The sequence below is a fragment of the Triticum aestivum genome, chromosome 7B (assembly GCF_018294505.1).
Source record: "Triticum aestivum cultivar Chinese Spring chromosome 7B, IWGSC CS RefSeq v2.1, whole genome shotgun sequence".
NCBI lineage: Eukaryota > Viridiplantae > Streptophyta > Magnoliopsida > Poales > Poaceae > Triticum > Triticum aestivum.
Window position 1 is genome coordinate 178,586,544 of NC_057813.1, and position 18,717 is coordinate 178,605,260.

At 50.1% G+C, this 18,717-nt stretch overlaps 1 protein-coding gene across 2 annotated transcripts; it reads left to right on the forward strand.

Annotated features, from left to right (window-relative positions):
- The first annotated feature begins 7,879 nt into the window (after positions 1-7,879).
- LOC123159494 (probable galacturonosyltransferase 4) lies at positions 7,880-11,824 on the forward strand. 2 transcript variants are annotated; one of them, XM_044577330.1, is made up of 8 exons: positions 7,880-8,102; positions 8,192-8,229; positions 8,352-8,396; positions 8,490-8,816; positions 9,600-9,865; positions 9,998-10,355; positions 10,507-11,082; positions 11,322-11,824. In XM_044577330.1, exons 1-8 carry the CDS (start codon positions 7,970-7,972, stop codon positions 11,595-11,597), a joined length of 2,019 nt encoding a protein of 672 aa, XP_044433265.1. In that variant the 5' UTR covers positions 7,880-7,969; the 3' UTR covers positions 11,598-11,824. The 2 variants fall into 2 exon arrangements, with proteins under 2 accessions (XP_044433265.1, XP_044433266.1); XM_044577331.1 differs by having other exon boundaries at positions 9,998-10,154.
- Positions 11,825-18,717: the final 6,893 nt, after the last annotated feature.

Sequence of the window (18,717 nt, forward strand, 5' to 3'; positions counted from 1 at the left end):
TTGTTCTACTCCCTCCGATCCAAAATAAGCGTCGCAGTTTTGAGCTAAGGTTGAAGGCCCGGTGAAAATCTATGAAAGCTTGAGTCAAGTTCGTGGTTGTGGTAATGAAGTGAGTTGTTGTATCTAGGTTAAGAACGAAGGCCCGATGGAAAACAAAAACAAAAAAATCCTTGTATTTCATGCAAGATCATGACCGCTGCTAGAGTAGAAGAACCCGGCCCGGAGTAGAGCTGTCAGCGGTGGCTGTTTGCCGGAGTTTGTGGCCGGACGCGAAACGCTTTCTTTCGCGTGTCTGCGCCCAGAAGCATGCACTGTTTCGGCCGGACTAACTGGACGGGTGAGCGAGAATTCATCCAGAAGCTTTAGAAAAGCCGAACTCGAGTTGAGTAAGCGCCCAAAATTTGGGCTTTGCACAGTTGCAGTAACTGCCGTTCTAAATTTGGACCGTCTTAATAACTTAACCCGGTAGTAGTACATTGATTACAAATTTGTCGAGTTACTAATGACTGCAGTGAGTGATTTAATGGGGACGCCAGCTAGTAGCTAATTTCTCTAGACTAGATGATGAAGCGCCGGTGAGTCGTTGCATTTAGCAGGCCGGACCGCATAATATGTGCACGTACGTCCACCGGCACCCTGAAACGAACTCTTGGAGCGCAGCCTGCATGCATGGGTGCAGAACGGATGGAGCGATCCGGGCGGTCGGGCGCGCGCTCCCGGGGACGGTCGGGGCCGAGGTGCGGTACGTAGTAGTAGTAGTACGAGGGAGGGAAACGCGAAAGGCATTGGCGTGGAGTGCTGCGCTGGGTCCGCCGCCCATGCACCAGGTGGGTTCCGTGGCCAGGAGGAGCTCGATGAGGACCATCCGTCCGGTCCGTCCGTCCCCAGGCCAGGTGAATCCGTGGCGCCAGGGGCAGGGGTCCACGCGGTGCACGCCTGCCTCAGCCCGTGCGAGCGCAACCGTCTCCTTCCTTGGCCGAGGCTCGAGAGAGATGCCTCCGCCTTGGCAGTTGCATCTCGATCTCCTGTCGCAGTCGCAGTCGCATCGCAGGGGTGGTTGCGTTTGCCTTGCGTGTAGAGATTGCATGCAGCATGCTTCCTTCCCTGCGTATCGGCGGCCCCCGGCGCGCCGGGGGACGGCATAGTCGGTGTTGGGGACTACGTACTACAGATGGCAGGTGATCGAGTGGAGCACTGGGTTTCTCTTCGATGCACCCGTATCTGTCTGTCATCGTCTAATGATGAATGAACGTTATCATACGCTGGTGCGTCGACGGTTTCGCGTAAAGGAAATCTCAACTCCTCGGCTGAGCTCGGTTCTTAGGTTGCCCAATTCTGTTGCCCCTGGTTTTACCTATGATCAAAGAATACAAAAGAAAACCACAGAAACACACTGCTTTGCCAAAACCCAGAAGTTTGGCCTCAAAACACACGGTCGGTCCCCAAATATTGACATGAGCGGTTAGCTATCTCTTAAACGTTCAACAAAAAAATAATGGTCAAATTACCCAAATTCAGTGAGGCAGGGTGTGTTTGACTAGTGACATATTCCAACTTTTGCGGAACAAAGGTTTATCTTTATTTGCGGCAAACTTCACCAGCCATCTCTTTTGGCAATAGTTGTTCATAGTTGCGCCAAGGATCGGCAGAAGTAGCACGTGTTAGACTACGTATCTGTTAGATATACGTGTTGTAACATAACTTGTATTTGTATGATTCCTTTTTATAAATATATGACAGCCGTACCACCAAGGGTATCGAGCATTGTTCCAAACCCTAATATGTCTAATATGGTATCAAACGACGCGTTTAATCCGCGTCACGCTTCCGCCTCTGCAGCTGCCGCGCCGGCTCCCGCCGCCGCGCCGCCTCTCTCCATCCTGGCGATGGAGTCGCCGTTCCTCGCGTCGCCTCCGCTTGCCTGGGCCCGATCTGCTCCCGCGGGATCGCACCGGCCCGCGCCTCGCCCATCTGCGATGCCGCCGCCGCCTCAGTCTCCTGCCGAACCGATCGCGGGCGATCCGATCCCGTCGCGCGGCACGCCCCTGCAGCCGGCCTCCTACGACGCCTCTGGGCAGGCGGCCTACGGTGGCCCGCCGGCTTCGATCCATTACCGCGACGCACCCGCGGCCTCGGGGCCCTATGGCGCTCACCAGGCACCGTACGGGGGCCCGTACCCCCCGCCATACGTCGCGCCGTCGGCTGCGCCATACGCGCCGTACGCGGCTGCCGCCTCGACGCCCTACGCTGCCGCCCCAGCGTACGCCGCCCCTCATGCACTCGTCCCGTACAGTGTCGTCTCGCCGCCTGATCTGCCGCCCTCCGCGTCGATGACCGAACCAGGGCCGTTTCACTTCGCTCATCTGGTGACGGTGAAGCTTTCTACAGATAACTACCTCCCGTGGCGCGCCCAAGTGTTGCCGCTGATGCGTAGCCACTACCTTGAGGGGTATGTTGATGGCTCCCTGCCGTGTCCTCCGGCTATGGTTCCGGTACCTTCTCCCCATGGTGGCTCTGTCATGATCCCCAACCCTGCTCATCGTCGATGGACTGCTCAAGATCAGGCCATCCTGGATGCTATTCAGTCTTCGCTCACTCCATCTGTAGCTGGCATGGTGGTTTTGCCGCTACATCAAGGGATGCATGGACCATGCTTGACTCCAGTTTCTCCTCGCAGTCTCTGGCACGCTCGTCTGCCATTCGCAACCAGCTGGGTGAGGTCAAGAAGAATGATCTCTCTGTCACGGCCTTCTTCAACAAAGTAAAAAGCTTGGCTGATACACTGTCCTCAATTGGGAAGCCACTCCGTGATGAAGAGTTTACTTTGTTCATTCTCAATGGACTCGACGAGGACTACGACTCTCTGGTGGAAAACGTCAATGGACGTGACACGCTGATGCCACCTCGTGATCTCTATGCCCGCCTCCTTAACACGGAGCAGCGGCTCGCTGCTCGTCGCTCTGTCGGAGTCTACACAGAGGGCCCCTCTGCGAACGCTGCTCTTCGCGGGGGTGCCCGTGGTGCCAAGCCGAAGCCGCCGCCTCCCACGGGCAACCAGCCCCGCCCGCCCGCTCCAGCTCCTCCGACGGCTGGTCGTAAGCGCCTTCACTGCGAGGCATGTGGTGGTGGGATCGAGTGCCAGCTCTGCGGCATTGAGGGACACTTGGCGTCTCGGTGTCATCGTCGTTTTAAACGCGATTTTCTTGGCATCGGGAACAATGGGAAGGGTAACGAGAAGCAAGCTCCTCTCGCTACACGGGAGCCCGGATTCACTCCATCATATTCTGTGGATCCTGCCTGGTACATGGACACAAGCGCCACAGACCATTTGACGAGCCAGCTTGACAAGTTGGCCACTCGCCAGCCCTACACCGGTCATGATCAGGTACGCACTGCTAATGGATCAGGTATGCCCATCTCACATGTTGGTCAGGCATCTCTTCTTTTCCGTACCACTAAAACCTTGCGTCTCCTTGATGTCCTTCGTGTTCCTTCTGTCACACGTAGTTTACTCTCGGTTCCTAAATTAACTCGTGACAACAATGTGTTTGTTGAGTTTCACCCTTTCTATTTTTTTATTAAGGACCGGGACACGAGGGACGTTCTTCTTAGTGGTCGAGCTCGCGACGGCTTATATGCACTTGACGTGCCACGAATGCTTGGTGTGCCACGCATGTCTCAAGTTTTCAGTGGCATGCGGGTGTCATCGTCGCAGTGGCATTCTTGCCTTGGCCACCCTGCCACTCCCATTGTGCGCCATGTGCTTCATCGTCATCGTCTTCCCGTTGAGTCCAGTAATAAGGAGTTTCTAGTGTGTGATGCCTGTCAACAAGGCAAGAGTCATCAGTTGCCTTTTTTGTATCAAGTCGTGTTGTCAAAGCTCCTCTTGAACTTGTGTTCTCCGATGTGTGGGGCTATGCCCAAACTTCTGTTAGTGGGCACAACTATTATGTCAGTTTCATAGATGCTTTCAGTCGCTTTACTTGGATTTATCTTATTAAGCGCAAATCTGATGTGTTTCATGTTTTCATGCAATTTCAAGCACATGTTGAACGATTGCTCAAGCACAAAATTATACATGTTCAGTCTGATTGGGGGGGGGGGGGGGGTGAATACCGTAATCTTAGCACCTTCTTTCAGAAGCTTGGCATTTCACACCATGTGTCTTGTCCTCATACAAATCAGCAGAACGGTGCAGCTGAGCGTAAGCACCGTCATATAGTTGAAACTGGTCTAACACTTCTTGCACACGCCTCTGTTCCGTTTCGGTTCTGGAGTGATGCCTTTGTTACTGCTTGTTTTTGGTAAACAGGATTCCCACACGACTTCTCCATATGAAGTCCCCTCTAGAGGTGTTGCTTCATGAAACTCCAGATTACTCCTTCCTCAAAGTGTTCGGTTGTGCATGTTGGCCACATCTTCGCCCGTATAATAAGCATAAACTTGAGTATCATTCGAAAAAATGTGTGTTCCTCAGGTACAGTCCTCTCCACAAAGGTTACAAGTGTCTCCATGTTCCATCAAACCGTGTTTACATTTCCCGCGATGTTGTATTTGATGAGACTGTCTTCCCTTTTTCCACGCTCACATCGCCCACTGACACTCCTGTCGCCGAGTTACACTCGTTTCCAATTTTACCTGATCAATTTGTGGATGCTGCATATTCTCCTTTGTTGTTGCCTAACCACGGTGCAGGGACTGGACGAGGTGCTCGACTGGAGCTTCTTGAAGATGATGATGCGCCATCCCCGCCAACTGTTGCTACGCCAGCTGCTCCTGCTGCCACGACGGCTGCCACCGACGTTGATCACGTGTGCATGCCTCATGCACGTGGATCTGCTGGCATGCCCGCGTCGCCTGGGCCGGCCACCCCTGTGGCCTCGTCGCCTGGGCCGACCAACCCCGTGGCCTCGTCACCTGAGTTGTTCACCCATGTGGCCTCATCGCCTGGGCTGGCCACCCCCATGGCCTCGTCGCCTGGGCCTGCGGCCTCGCAGCCGCCTGGGTTGGCTGACCCCGCGGCTCGGTCGCCTGGGCTGGCGGCCCCGTCGAGTGACGACCCGTGCATGTCCCATGCACGCGGGTTCGCTGGAGCGCCCATGTCGCCTGGTGCACCTGTGTCACCTGATCCGTCGTTGTCAACCACGCCGGACCAATCTTCGTCAAGTACGCCGGACCGATCTTCGCCACCTCCGCCTGTAGTCATGTGCCCTCATACTCGCAGCAAGAGCGGTATTTTTCAGCCGAAGAAGTATACTGACGGGACTGTCGCATGGCTTGCGGCTTGTGTGGCACATGCTGAAGCTGATCCTATGACTGAACCACGTCACTTTCAGGCAGCGCTTCGCATTCCACACTGGCGTGCTGCGATGGAGCAGGAGATTCATGCTCTTCAGAAGAACAACACTTGGCGTCTGGTTCCACCTCCGCCCGGTGTCAATATCATTGACTCCAAATGGGTGTTCAAGGTGAAGAAACATGTTGATGGCTCCATTGAGAGGTAGAAGGCACGCCTGGTGGCGAAGGGGTTCAAACAACGGTATGGCATTGACTATGAAGACACGTCAGTCATGTTATTAAACCAACTACCATTCATGTTCTTCTTTCATTGGTTGTTACTCGAGGATGGTCGCTTCGACAACTTGATGTTCAGAATGCTTTTCTCCATGGAGTTCTGGAAGAAGAGGTTTACATGCGTCAGCTGCCAGGGTTTGTTGATCCTGATCAGCCGCATCATTTGTGTCGTCTTGACAAGGCTCTCTATGGTCTGAAGCAGACCCCTCATGCATGGCATGCGTGTCTTGGAGCTGCTCTTCGTGCGCATGGTTTTGTGCCTTCTACAGCGGATACATCTCTGTTTATTCTTCAGCGACCGGAGGTGACTATATACATTCTGGTCTATGTTGATGATATCATTCTTGTCAGTTCATCTGCTTCTGCTACGGATCGGCTTGTGTCCTTTCTCAGTGCTGAGTTTGCTGTTAAAGATCTTGGGAGACTCCATTACTTCCTGGGTCTAGAGGTGTTTCATTCTCATGGTGGTCTAACTCTTACTCAGAGGAAGTACTCTCAGGATCTTCTACGTCGTGCTGGTATGTTGCAATGCAAGACCGCCGCGACTCCTATGTCTGCCACAGACAAATTGACGGCTTTTGATGGTGATTTGCTCTCTCCTGAGGATGCCACAGAGTATTGCAGTATTGTTGGAGGGCTGCAGTACTTGCTCGTTACTCGCCCTGACATATCTTTTGCTGTTAACCGTGTGTGCCAGTACCTTCATGCACCGCGTGCTCCTCACTGGTCTGCTGTTAAGCGCATCTTGCGCTATATTCGTCACACTGGTTCATATGGTCTCCATCTTCAGCCTGCACGTTCTGGACTGATTTCAGCATTTTCTAATGCCGATTGGGCTGGTAGTCCTGATGATCGGCGATCCACGGGGGGACATGCTGTGTTCTTTGGTCCTAACTTGATTGCCTGGCAAGCTCGCAAGCAAGCTACGGTGTCTCGAAGTAGTACCGAAGCTGAGTACAAAGCCGTTGCTAATGCCACAGCTGAGATCATATGGGTGCAGTCATTGCTTCGAGAGTTGAAGGTCTCCCCAAGTCAGCCGCCTGTTCTTTGGTGTGATAACATTGGTGCCACATACCTTTCATCCAATCCAGTGTTTCATGCCAGAACAAAGCACATCGAAGTTGACTATCATTTTGTGAGGGAACGTGTTGCTCAGAAGCTCCTTCAGATTAAGTTTATTTCTTCTAAGGATCAGCTTGCTGATATTTTCACTAAACCCTTGCCCTTGCCTTCTTTCGAGGATGTCGTAGCAATCTTAACCTCCTGAGTGTTTCAGGACATAGTTAAGATTGAGGGAGGGTGTTAGACTACGTATATGTTAGATATACGTGTTGTAATATAACTTGTATTTGTACGGTTCCCTCTTATAAATATATGACAGCCGTATCCACTAAGGGTATCGAGCATTGTTCCAAACCCTAATACGTCTAACAGCATGTGACCAATATAGCAACAAAAATTTACAAGTCATCCACATAAATCGCATACCGTTGAAACATCATTTTTGTTTTGTTTTTGCAAAACATCAAGGTTGGTTAGAACATTCACAGATGGAAAAGGTCGGTTGGAGCAAACCATAAATAAAGGACACCGATATGAGCCGAACATTAGGTTTCCTGGTTCTTCCGAGCGAACATTTGCGAAGGGAGGATCAATTTATCGAACGATTCCGTTCGCTAGGACAACCTCCTAGCGCGCGCGACCTCAGAAGGCCGGCCAAGACTTTAATTGGGCCTCCCCTCAACCCAACGTCATCATTGCGAAGAACAGAAAAAATGGACAAAAAAAGGCCAATTTTCATGGTGACTACTAACAAGCCTTAGCCCTGGAATTTGGGCTTGATTTTTCATTAGTAATTTTTGCCAAATATGTAAATACAATGCCATCATGTTCAATGGATTAGAACTTAAAAACTTAACAATTATGTTTTAAAGCCAAGTCAGTACGAGCAGACCATACCAGTTATGAAACTAAAAAAATGCCAATAATTGAAAAACACATGGATGAAAAACTTACAAATTTATGCGTCAACCTGAGTTGCCATTTGTTTCACATAGAAGAAGATGGCACAAAAAATATTGTTTTTTTTACATGTGATGTTCATGTAATTTGCCATGGTATAACAGAATTTACCATGCTTTGTTCAACAATTTTCTATGTCTCAAAAAATTAGAGGAAACAATTTTCTATGCGATAAAAGTTTCCTCTAATTTGCCATTCGGGCGAGAATTAGCAAAATCCCGCCCCAAACAGAACTACCGGAACGTGGCAACCCTGATTCTCAAAAAAAAAAAAAAAAGACGGCCTGGCCTGAACCCAAATGCGCACTGACCCGCGGAGGTCTCAGAAGCGACGGCTCTAATCACCACGTCGCCGGAGACGATCGACTGCGGCCATGGCCGCGGCGCGGCGGTGGCGGCGAAAATGTAGGACGCGGGACGCAGTGCTGGCGCTGCTCATCGCCTCGGTGCTCGCGCCTCTCGCGCTCTACAGCGGCGCACCCATCTCCCCCTTCTCCGGCCCCGCCCGTACGCCTCTTTCCCCAAACCCTGCGTTCGCGACAGAGTGCCCACCGAACCCGTCCCTGATGCGTGTGTGATCTTGGTGATCTTCGCAGTGACCGGGAGCGCCTTCGACCGTGATCCCTCCAATTTGGTATGGCCGCGTCTGGGAATTTCTGCATGTTTCAGAAAGGCTTTTTTTTGGGGACTCGTTTCAGAAAGGCTTTCGGAGGTCGACTGAAGCTTTGCGGTCCTAACGTGTTTCCCTGTTCGTAGATTTCTCGGAATGAGGCGGGGAAGCGCCTGAACGCTCTGCCGCAGGTGAATTTCTTCTTAGATATGCGTCCATTTGTTCTTCCGAAATGAATGTGAAAGGTTGTCATCTGAAGTTTGCAGTGCTGAATATATTCCTAGGACACATTTGATCCTGTACCGAAGGCTGCATCGGATACAGGAGCGAACAATGTAGGCGATCAGGGCACTCAACTGGGACAGAACGGTGGAATTCAGCAAGTTGTCATGGGAAGCAATATAGAGATGCCAGGTGAATCCAGGGGTAGTAAGGACGGCGGTGTGCGCAGTGTAGAAGAGGCGAAGGTGTCGTCACATGATACGAGTATTACTCCGGAGGAGGGTGCTCAGCTCACTAAACAGAGTGGCCTGACCAATTTTGGTGCAGCAGGGGATAACAAAGTTCGTGCAATGCACAATGCTGGAGATCTAAATGCCCATTTGGACAAGGTAATGACTGTTTTCTTTTTTGGAAACTAGAGCTGTGCATACATTCCTGCTCATCAAGTAAAATCTATAGGTGTTACATTTGTACATAAATAACAATAAATTATGTGAGCAGACAAAATCCTTATTACTGGATTAAGTCTAGGCTTATTGAGGCATGGGTTATTACATTCTGTCACTAACAGAGTCATCCTAGGTCAGCATTCAGTTTGCAGTTCCTGCTATGCTGCTGGGCTGGTGGCCTGATGGAAATATCAAATTTTCGTCATGACTAATCTCAAAGTAATCCCTTCAAATTTGAACTAAAACCACGGCAAGTATTTTGGAACGGAGGGAGTACTGTTTGTTTCACTTCTTTGCAGTTCTTATGTTTGTTAGCTTTCCTTCTTGTAGTAACTAATTGTAGGTTCATCTCCTTTCCATTTATTGAGGCAACAAATCCTTTTGGTTTTGTTCTTCCAAATGCTTTCTTTGTAGAAACACTAATTGAAGAGAACCGGCCATTTACTCCCTATTGTGGACTTGCCTATCATTTAGGCTTTGTTATTGCTCTGCAGTCTTTTTTCTTCATCATATTAATAGATAATAAACCAGCGGTGGTGTATTTTAGGAAAAAAAAGAACCTGGAAAATATGATTACGAGTCACTTTTTGAGAGAAGCTTTCTATACCTAGCTTTTCGTGTAATTTATATAATTAATCTGCAGCTTTTAGTTTTCACAGGCTGACAGTATACTTTTTTTTGGCATTAGGTAATAATTTAACCGATAGTGATTTGATTTTCCAGAATGATGAAAAATCATCTCAGCAAATTACAGACTCTACGTCAAAAGAGTCTGGTGCAATGATAACTAGTAGTAATACTAGTTATTCCCCAACTTCTTCAGATAAGACAGTACTTGTTCTTAAGGACCAGTTGAGAAGAGCGAGAAGATACATTGGATTTTTACCTTCTAGAGGCAATCATGGGTTTGTAAAGGATCTCCGAAGAAGGATGAGGGATATCCAGCAAGCACTGAGTGGTACAACCATCGATAGGCAGTTACCAAAGAAGTACTTCTCTTTCTTTGTATTACAAAGTTCTTCACCCTTGGTGTTGAGTGATGATGCATACCTGCTGTTCGGTTACTCTTTTATAGCAAGTGACTGGCTCTTAACTATTTAACCCAATTTTATTGTTTACAGTGTCCATAAAAAAATTAGAGCGATGGAATCGATATTAACAAAGATCAAACAAGTCCATGATAACTGTGCAGCTGCTATTGATAAGCTACAAACAAACCTTCACTGGACAGAGAACCAGCTCGAGGCTAACAAGCAAGAGGCTACCTACACAGCACAGGTAGCAGCTAAAGCTCTGCCAAAGAGGCTTCATTGTCTTGCACTGCGGCTTACAAATGAGTACTATACATCCAGTTCCAAAAATAGGCATTTTCCATATCAAGACAAGTTGGAAGATCCGCAACTACATAACTATGCATTATTCTCTGACAATGTACTTGCCGCCGCTGTGGTTGTGAACTCAACTCTTATACATGCTAAGGTATAGTGCTTGGTGCATAAGGGAGCACGTATAACTAATTAGGTGCTTCTGGATCATTGCAAGTAAACTTATGGTGCAGTGCCATTTTCAGAAAATTCAAATTCGTTTTACATGTGCCAAGTACTAATATCTTAACCTAAATAAAATGCAGAAACCAGCAGACCATGTCTTCCATATTGTGACTGATAAGCTTAACTATGCTGCAATGAGGATGTGGTTTTTGGTGAATCCCCCGGTTAAAGCTGCTATTCAGGTTCAGAAAATTGAAGACTTTACATGGCTAAATTCGAGCTACAGTCCAGTTTTGAAGCAACTGGCGTCCCAGTTCATGATCAACTACTACTTCCATACTCCACAGAATAAACCTGATAAAAATCCCAAGTTCCGGAACCCCAAGTACCTGTCAATTCTCAATCACCTGAGGTTTTATCTTCCTGAGATCTTCCCAAAACTTAACAAGGTGTTATTTGTCGATGATGACATTGTAGTCCAGCAGGACTTAAGTCCACTTTGGTCGGTAGATCTCAAAGGCAGGGTTAATGGTGCTGTCAAAACCTGTGGTGAGGTTTTCCATAGGTTTGATAGGTACCTCAACTTCTCAAACCCTCTTATCGCCAAGAAGTTTAACCGACGTGCATGTGGGTGGGCATATGGCATGAACATGTTTGATTTGTCTGAGTGGAGAAGGCAGAATATTACTGCTGTGTATCACTACTGGCAAGAACAGGTGAGTATTCGTGAGCTTCTCAACGATATTTAAAGTGAGCCCTCAACCTTATATTTCGCATGAGCTCCGACAACAAGTAAAACGAAAATTGCATTTCTTTCTTTCCGTATGAGCATTATATATTTGCCATTGATCCCTTTTTTTTAAAGTATTGAACTATGTTGGAGCTGAGTATTTTTTCGCTATTTTGTTCTACTCTTGCCATATATTCCACCAAGGACATGTTTCTCGTTCTGCAGAATGAACATAGACTGTTATGGAAGTTAGGAACACTCCCTGCTGGCCTGGTGACATTCTGGAACAACACCTACCCTCTCGATCGCTCATGGCATCTCTTGGGCTTTGGATACAAGCGGAATGTCAACCCAATGGATATCGAGCGGGCTGCAGTCATACACTACAACGGAAATCTGAAACCTTGGCTTGAGGTTGGGTTGCCAAAATACCGCAGTTACTGGTCCAAGTATGTCAATTTCGATCACGCGTTCATAAGGGAGTGCAACATACATCCATGAGTTGCTGCTGCGGAATCCTGTGCATAGGCTGCTGAGATGATTTCAGATTTTTTGTAGCTCTGTAGGTTTTCTCTTCCTTGGTATCTACATTATCTAGAGCGTTGGTTTACTGGCTAAATCACAGTGCAAGCAAGTTGTAGCAGGCCTTGTGGAATAAAATGTGCAGTAGAGGCTAGAACCAGCAGTGCTGTAGAGTATATATATTCAAATCTGTAGTAGGTTTGTTCTATTTGTTCTTTCTGATGCTACTGCTTTTTGTAGGAGTGGTAAAAAAGATTAGCATTTCTGTGTCAACCCTAGTTCTGCTTGGTCTGGTCAGCATGCATATATCTTACCCATTTAAGTAGCAAGCCAAGCGCATGAGCTTGCTTGAGGTAAGTTCACACTGCTATTTTCAAAAAAAAAAAGTTCACACTGCTCAAGCGATATTAGTATCGTCATGCTCTGTCTAACAGACCTAAACATTAGTACTCCCTCCGTAAACTAATATAAGAGCATTTAAAATACTAAAATAGTGATCTAAACGCTCTTATATTAGTTTACAGAGGGAGTAGTTACGATTCCAAAACTCTCCACCATGGCCATCAATGGCCCTAAAGACAGCTTCAATACGAGTAACGGAGTCCAGGGAGTGATCGACAGCGTTACGTGGCCGGTTTATAATCTGCAAGCGAGACACAGACCCCGTGCTCTACAAATACTGTACCGAGTACCACTAGTACTAGCATCGCACAGCAGCATTGCAGAGTTGCGTGCGTGCGTACGTACAACCGCCACCTAGTGCTGCACGCAACAATGGCGGTCCGCTCGTGCTCGTTCCTCCGCCTTTGCCTCCCGATCCTCCTCGTCGTTGTCGTCTTCGTCGGGCACGCCGTTTCAACGACGGCCCCCCCAGCGGCAGAGGCCCCTGGGCACCGCCGCCGCCCGGTCGCCCCCGACTGCTGGAAGACCGTGATGGAGACGCCGGTGCCGTGCGCGCGCGACATCATCCGGACGCTGGTCCGGGGCGCGCCGCACCTCAGCAAGGAGTGCTGCGTGGTGCTGGGGCAGGTCGGTGAGAGATGCGTCGTCGACGTGTTCTCCCGCCTCCATCTGGGCGCCGCCTACCTCCCCGTCGTCAACCGCATCTGTGGCTTGCTCCCCGGTGTTGTTGCCTAGGGCCTATGCTAGTTCCTGCTTTCGAGTGGCACACAGGAAGCACTGAACAATGCCATGCACGCAGCAACAACAACAACAAAATGCTGTTTTTCTTTTTTTCTTTTCGATTGGAGAATGAATAACGGAATGTTTTGTGACGCGTTTGGTAGTCTGCATGAGGTCCAACCAGGCTTGCGCGATGCAGTTTTGCCCCCTTTAATTATCTGTCTTGCATCAAAATCTTAACCTGTGATGTTTAAAGCACATTCGTGTCTGAAATGTTCGAATCAAGCGTTTCCAGCGAGCGCTATCTAGCTGATCTGGGCAGGTCTCGTGGTGCGGTTACATGCGAGATCGTGCAATCCGGTTGCCTAACCTTATGAGTTTGCATGTGTTCTGATGTAATCTCCTCCCTTAAATCTCTTTTACCTAACCCCTTCTAATCTACACAATGATACTTCGATATGAGATAAACTCTATACCAAAAAGATGCACATCAACGTTGTGGTTTCATTCAGGCGATCAATTCTTGTTAGACTATGTATAGCTTCTGTACTTATGTACGTATTGTAACACATCCATTATATATAATGAGATAAGCCACCCCTAGAGGGTTGTGCTGGTTCCCCCAAATCTTATTGTCTTACATGGTATCACGCTAGGTTACGATCGCTTCCGCTTCCAAACCCTAATACCCGCACCGCCACCGCAGCCGCCGCCGCCTTCACCGCCGCCATGTCGAGCGCCGCCACCACCGGTTCCACTGCTGCGGGGTTCCTCCCGGCCTCTCTTGCGGCTCTGCTCAACCTCCCGCTCGATGTCGTCGCCGTTCCGGCTCCGATCGGGACCAGGAGCATCGACTCCGTCTATTCCACGCCGCCGGCGCCCTCGCTTGGGCGCGACCTCGTGGTCCACACCGCGGCGCCGCCGTCCGCTGCGGACTCCGCGGGCGTCGTCCCGCCGCTCCTGCCGCAAGCGGATCACACCGCCCCGCTGGCGGGGTTGGCGGCGTCCGCCCCGGCCGCGGGCCTTGCGGCGTCCGACCCGGCCGCGAGCTTTGCGGCGTCCGCCCTGGCTGCGGTCCCGCCTCCTCCCGCATCGGCTTCGGTGCCTCCGGCTGCCTCCATGGTGTTTGCACCCCAGGCAGCCCCCTCGATGGGATCGTCTTCGCCGCCGCCGGTTTCACTTCGGTCATCTCATCACCATCAAGCTCTCCGCCGACAACTACATCTTCTGGCGTGCGCAGGTTCTCCCGCTCTTGGGGAGTCACTACCTGCTAGGCTACGTCGACGGATCGCTTCCCTGCCCACCCGCACTGGTAGACAGCGTGCACGGTCCGGTCTACAATCCGGCCCATCGCGTCTGGACGGGGCAGGACCAGGCGAACCTCTCCTCCATCCAGGGGTCGCTCTCGCCGGCAGTTGCCGGACTTGTTGTCTTCGCGAAGACGTCTCATGAGGCCTGGACCATCCTTGAGCGAACCTTTGCAGCGCAGTCCCAGGCTCGTGTCTCTGCACTCCGTCGTCAGCTTGGAGAGTGTCAGAAGCTTGACTCCACTGCCACTGAGTTCTACAACAAGGTCAAGGGCCTCGCCGACACATTGGCCTCCATTGGACAGCCCCTCACCGACTCCGAGTTCAACTCGTTTATTGTCAATGGTCTTGATGAGGAGTATGATGCCTTAGTCGAGATCATCAACGAGCGGGGCAACTCGACACCCATGCTGGCACACGAGGTTTTCTCTCGGCTCCTTCTCACTGAGCAACGGGTCGAGACACGCCGCTCCAGGGGCACTGGCTCCCTCTCGGCCAACGCCGCCACCAAGGGTGGCCGCTCTTCTTCATCACCCCGGTCTCCCTTGGGGCTGCCACCGTCGCCCGCCTCGGCCCCCCCACCTACTGCGACCTTACCGGGGGCTGGCGGTCCACGTGTGTGCCAGCTTTGTGGCCGCGATGGGCACTGGGCCTCCAAGTGTCATAAGCGCTTCCAGCGAAGCTTCCTTGGTCTTGGCAATGACGGCAAAGATACACGCAACAATGCCCGTCAGGTCGCCATGGCTGATCGTCCCGCGCCGCAGAAGCAACAGGGACACACTCAGTCCTACTCCATCGATCCACACTGGTACATGGACTCTGGGGCGACAGAGCATCTGACCAGCGAGATGGGGAAGCTTCACACTCGTGAACCCTATCATGGCTCCGACAAGATCCACACCGCCAATGGAGCAGGTATGCACATCTCTCATATTGGTCAAGCATCTCTTCTCACTAGACATGCCAATAGGAGTCTTCAGCTTCGCAATGTTCTTCGAGTTCCATCTGTGACCCGTAATCTTCTTTCAGTTCCTAAACTCACACGTGATAATAATGTGCTTTGTGAATTTCACCCTTTTGATCTTTTTATTAAGGATCGGGGCACGAGGGACATTCTTCTTAGTGGGCGGTTGTGCCAGGGCCTCTACCGTCTGGAGCATCCTGGCGTCGCCCGTGTTTTCAGTGGAGTTCGGGTCTCTCCGTCACAGTGGCATGCTCGTCTTGGTCACCCGGCCACACCTATTGTCCGTCATATTTTGCGTCGTCATGAGCTTCCTAGTTTGTCTAGTAATAAAGATGTAGCAGTGTGTGATGCTTGTCAGCAGGGGAAGAGTCATCAACTTCCTTTTTCGGAGTCCAGTCGTGAGGTGAAACATCCTTTAGAACTTGTGTTTTCAGATGTATGGGGTCCTGCTCAGACTTTTGTCAGTGGTCATAATTACTATATCAGTTTCGTTGATGCTTATAGTCGCTTTACCTGGCTTTACCTTATTAAACGCAAATCTGATGTGTTTGATATTTTTGTTCAGTTTCAAAAACATGTTGAACGTCTTCTCAAGCACAAAATTGTTCATGTCCAGTCGGACTGGGGGGGCGAGTATCGCAACCTCAACTCCTTCTTTCAGTCACTTGGGATAGCTCATCGTTTAGCATGTCCACATACACATCAGCAGAATGGTTCAGTCGAACGTAAGCATCGTCATATTGTTGAAGCTGGTCTTACTCTTTTGGCCCATGCATCTATTCCGTTTCGGTTTTGGAATGGTGCTTTCACCACTGCATGCTTTCTCATCAACCGTACTCCCACTCGTGTTTTAAACATGAAGACTCCCATTGAGGTTCTCCTTAATGAACAACCTGATTATACCTTTTTCAAGGTATTTGGGTGTGCTTGCTGGCCGCATCTTCGTCCATATAATAAGCGCAAGCTTGAGTTTCGTTCTAAGAAGTGTGTTTTTCTTGGCTATAGCTCTCTTCATAAAGGTTACAAATGTCTTCATGTTCCCACTAATCGTGTCTATATATCTCGGGACGTCGTGTTTGATGAGCATGTTTTTCCCTTTGCCAAACTTACTGTGTCCACTGTCGAACCACCATCTCTGCATTCATCCTCTGTTGCTTCTGACCAATTTGATGATGTTGCATACTCTCCTTTGCTGTTACCTAACCATGGTGCAGGAACCGGACGTGGGGCTCGTTTGGAGCTGTTGGAGGATTCACCATCATCATCGCCGCCTTCTGATGGGCATGTCGATCGCCCTATGTTGCATGGCATCGATTCGCGTGCCCATGCATGGTCACCCGAAGAGCCCGTCGCACCGAGCATCTCCACTGCTCGGTCCGCTACGCCAGCGATCGCCGAGTCTCCAGCGGCTCGGCCCTCTTCGCCAGCGGCCACCGAGTCTTCAGCGGCTCGGCCTGTCACGCCGTCTTTGCCCGCGGCTCGGCCCGTCACGCCGTCTTCGCCTGCAGCTCGGGTCCGCGACGCCGTCCTCACGTCGCCTTCATCCACGGATCGGCCCGCGACACCGGCCGCGCCACGGCCCACTATGCCGGGCTCGCCATCGGCCCGGTCTGTGACGCCGGCGTCGCCAGCTGCTTCGTCTGCTCTGCCGGTTTCGCCGGTGGGCCGGCCTTCTTCGCTGACCGACCCCGAGGCTATTGTGTCTGGCTCCTCGTCACCGGCTGACTCGTCAACGTCGCCGTCCTCCAGCCCGTTGCAGGCTGCTCCGTCGACCTCGGTGGTTCCTGTGTCCCGACCACATACACGCAGTCGCAGTGGCATTTTCAAACCTAAGGAACGTAAGGATGGTACGGTTGCTTGTTTGGCTGCTTGTTTGGCTGCTGCTGTTGCGGATCCATCTTCTGAGCCTCGCTCATATCAGGCTGCCCTGCGCATTCCACATTGGCGAGAGGCTATGGAGCAGGAGTTTCATGCTCTCCTTCATAACAAGACATGGACTCTCGTTCCTCCACCACCACGGGTAAATGTTATTGACTCAAAATGGGTATTCAAAGTGAAGAAGCATTTGGATGGATCTATTGAGCGTTACAAAGTGCGACTTGTTGCTCGCGGTTTTCGGCAGCGCCATGGTCTTGACTATGAGGACACCTTCAGTCCTGTCGTCAAGCCTACCACTATTCGGCTTCTTCTCTCCATTGCTGTTTCTCGTGGTTGGTCACTTCGTCAACTTGATGTGCAGAATGCTTTTCTACATGGATTTTTGGAGGAAGAGGTTTATATGAAACAGCCGCCTGGTTTCTCTGATCCTGATCGTCCTGACTATATCTGTCGTCTCTCCAAAGCACTATATGGTTTGAAGCAAGCTCCTCGTGCCTGGCATGCCCGCCTTGCCTCTGCCCTTCGTGCTCATGGGTTTGTGCCGTCCACTGCCGACACTTCATTATTTCTTCTACAGAAGCCAGAAGTCACTATGTATCTTTTGGTATATGTCGATGATATTATCCTTGTCAGCTCTTCTCAGTATGCTGCTGATGCTCTTGTCCGCTCTCTTGGTGCTGATTTTGCGGTCAAAGATCTTGGGAAGCTTCACTACTTTCTTGGAGTTGAGGTCACTTCTCGTGCTACTGGTCTTGTCCTTACGCAGAAGAAGTACTCCTTGGAGTTGTTACAAAGAGCGGGCATGCTGAAGTGCAAACCGACCACCACACCCATGTCGTCTACCGACAAGATAACAGCTGTTGATGGTGAGCTTTTGTCTCCTGCGGATGCCACATGGTACAGGAGCATTGTTGGTGGACTTCAGTACTTGACGATCACGAGACCAGATATCTCTTATGCTGTTAACAGGGTTTGTCAGTATCTTCAGGCTCCCAGAGATACTCATTGGGCTGCTGTTAAACGCATTCTTCGTTATGTTCAGTTCACCCTGACATTTGGTATGCATATTCGGCCGACTTCCTCTCGGGTCCTTTCGGCCTTCTCTGATGCAGATTGGGCTGGTAGCCCAGATGACAGGCGATCCACGGGGGGTTATGCAGTATTCTTTGGCCCTAATTTGATCGCCTGGAGTGCTCGGAAACAGGCTACTGTGTCACGTAGCAGTACTGAAGCTGAGTACAAGGTTGTGGCTAATGCTACTGCAGAGATTATTTGGGTGCAGTCTTTGCTTCAGGAGTTGGGTTTGTCTCAACCACAGCCTCCTATTCTTTGGTGTGATAACATCGGTGCTACATACCTTTCTGCAAATCCAGTATTTCATGCCCGAACGAAACACATTGAAGTTGACTATCACTTTGTACGGGAACGTGTATCACAGAAGCAACTCCAGATCAAGTTTATCTCATCTAAGGATCAACTTGCAGACATCTTCACTAAGCCTTTACCTCTGCCACAGTTTGAGGCTTGTAGGCGCAATCTTACCCTTCTCAGTTCTTTAGAAAGTGGCTAAGATTGAGGGAGGGTGTTAGACTATGTATAGCTTCTGTACTTATGTACGTATTGTAACACATCCATTATATATAATGAGATAAGCCACCCCTAGAGGGTTGTGATGGTTCCCCCAAATCTTACTGTCTTACAATTCTGAACTTCATGGACGGTAAGTCTTCAATTTCATGCTAATGTCTGAAAGTTTTTTTTTGATGAATTTTGGTAAAAATCATGACACCAGGTCGACTGTTTGAAATTTCCTTTCACCACAAGCTTC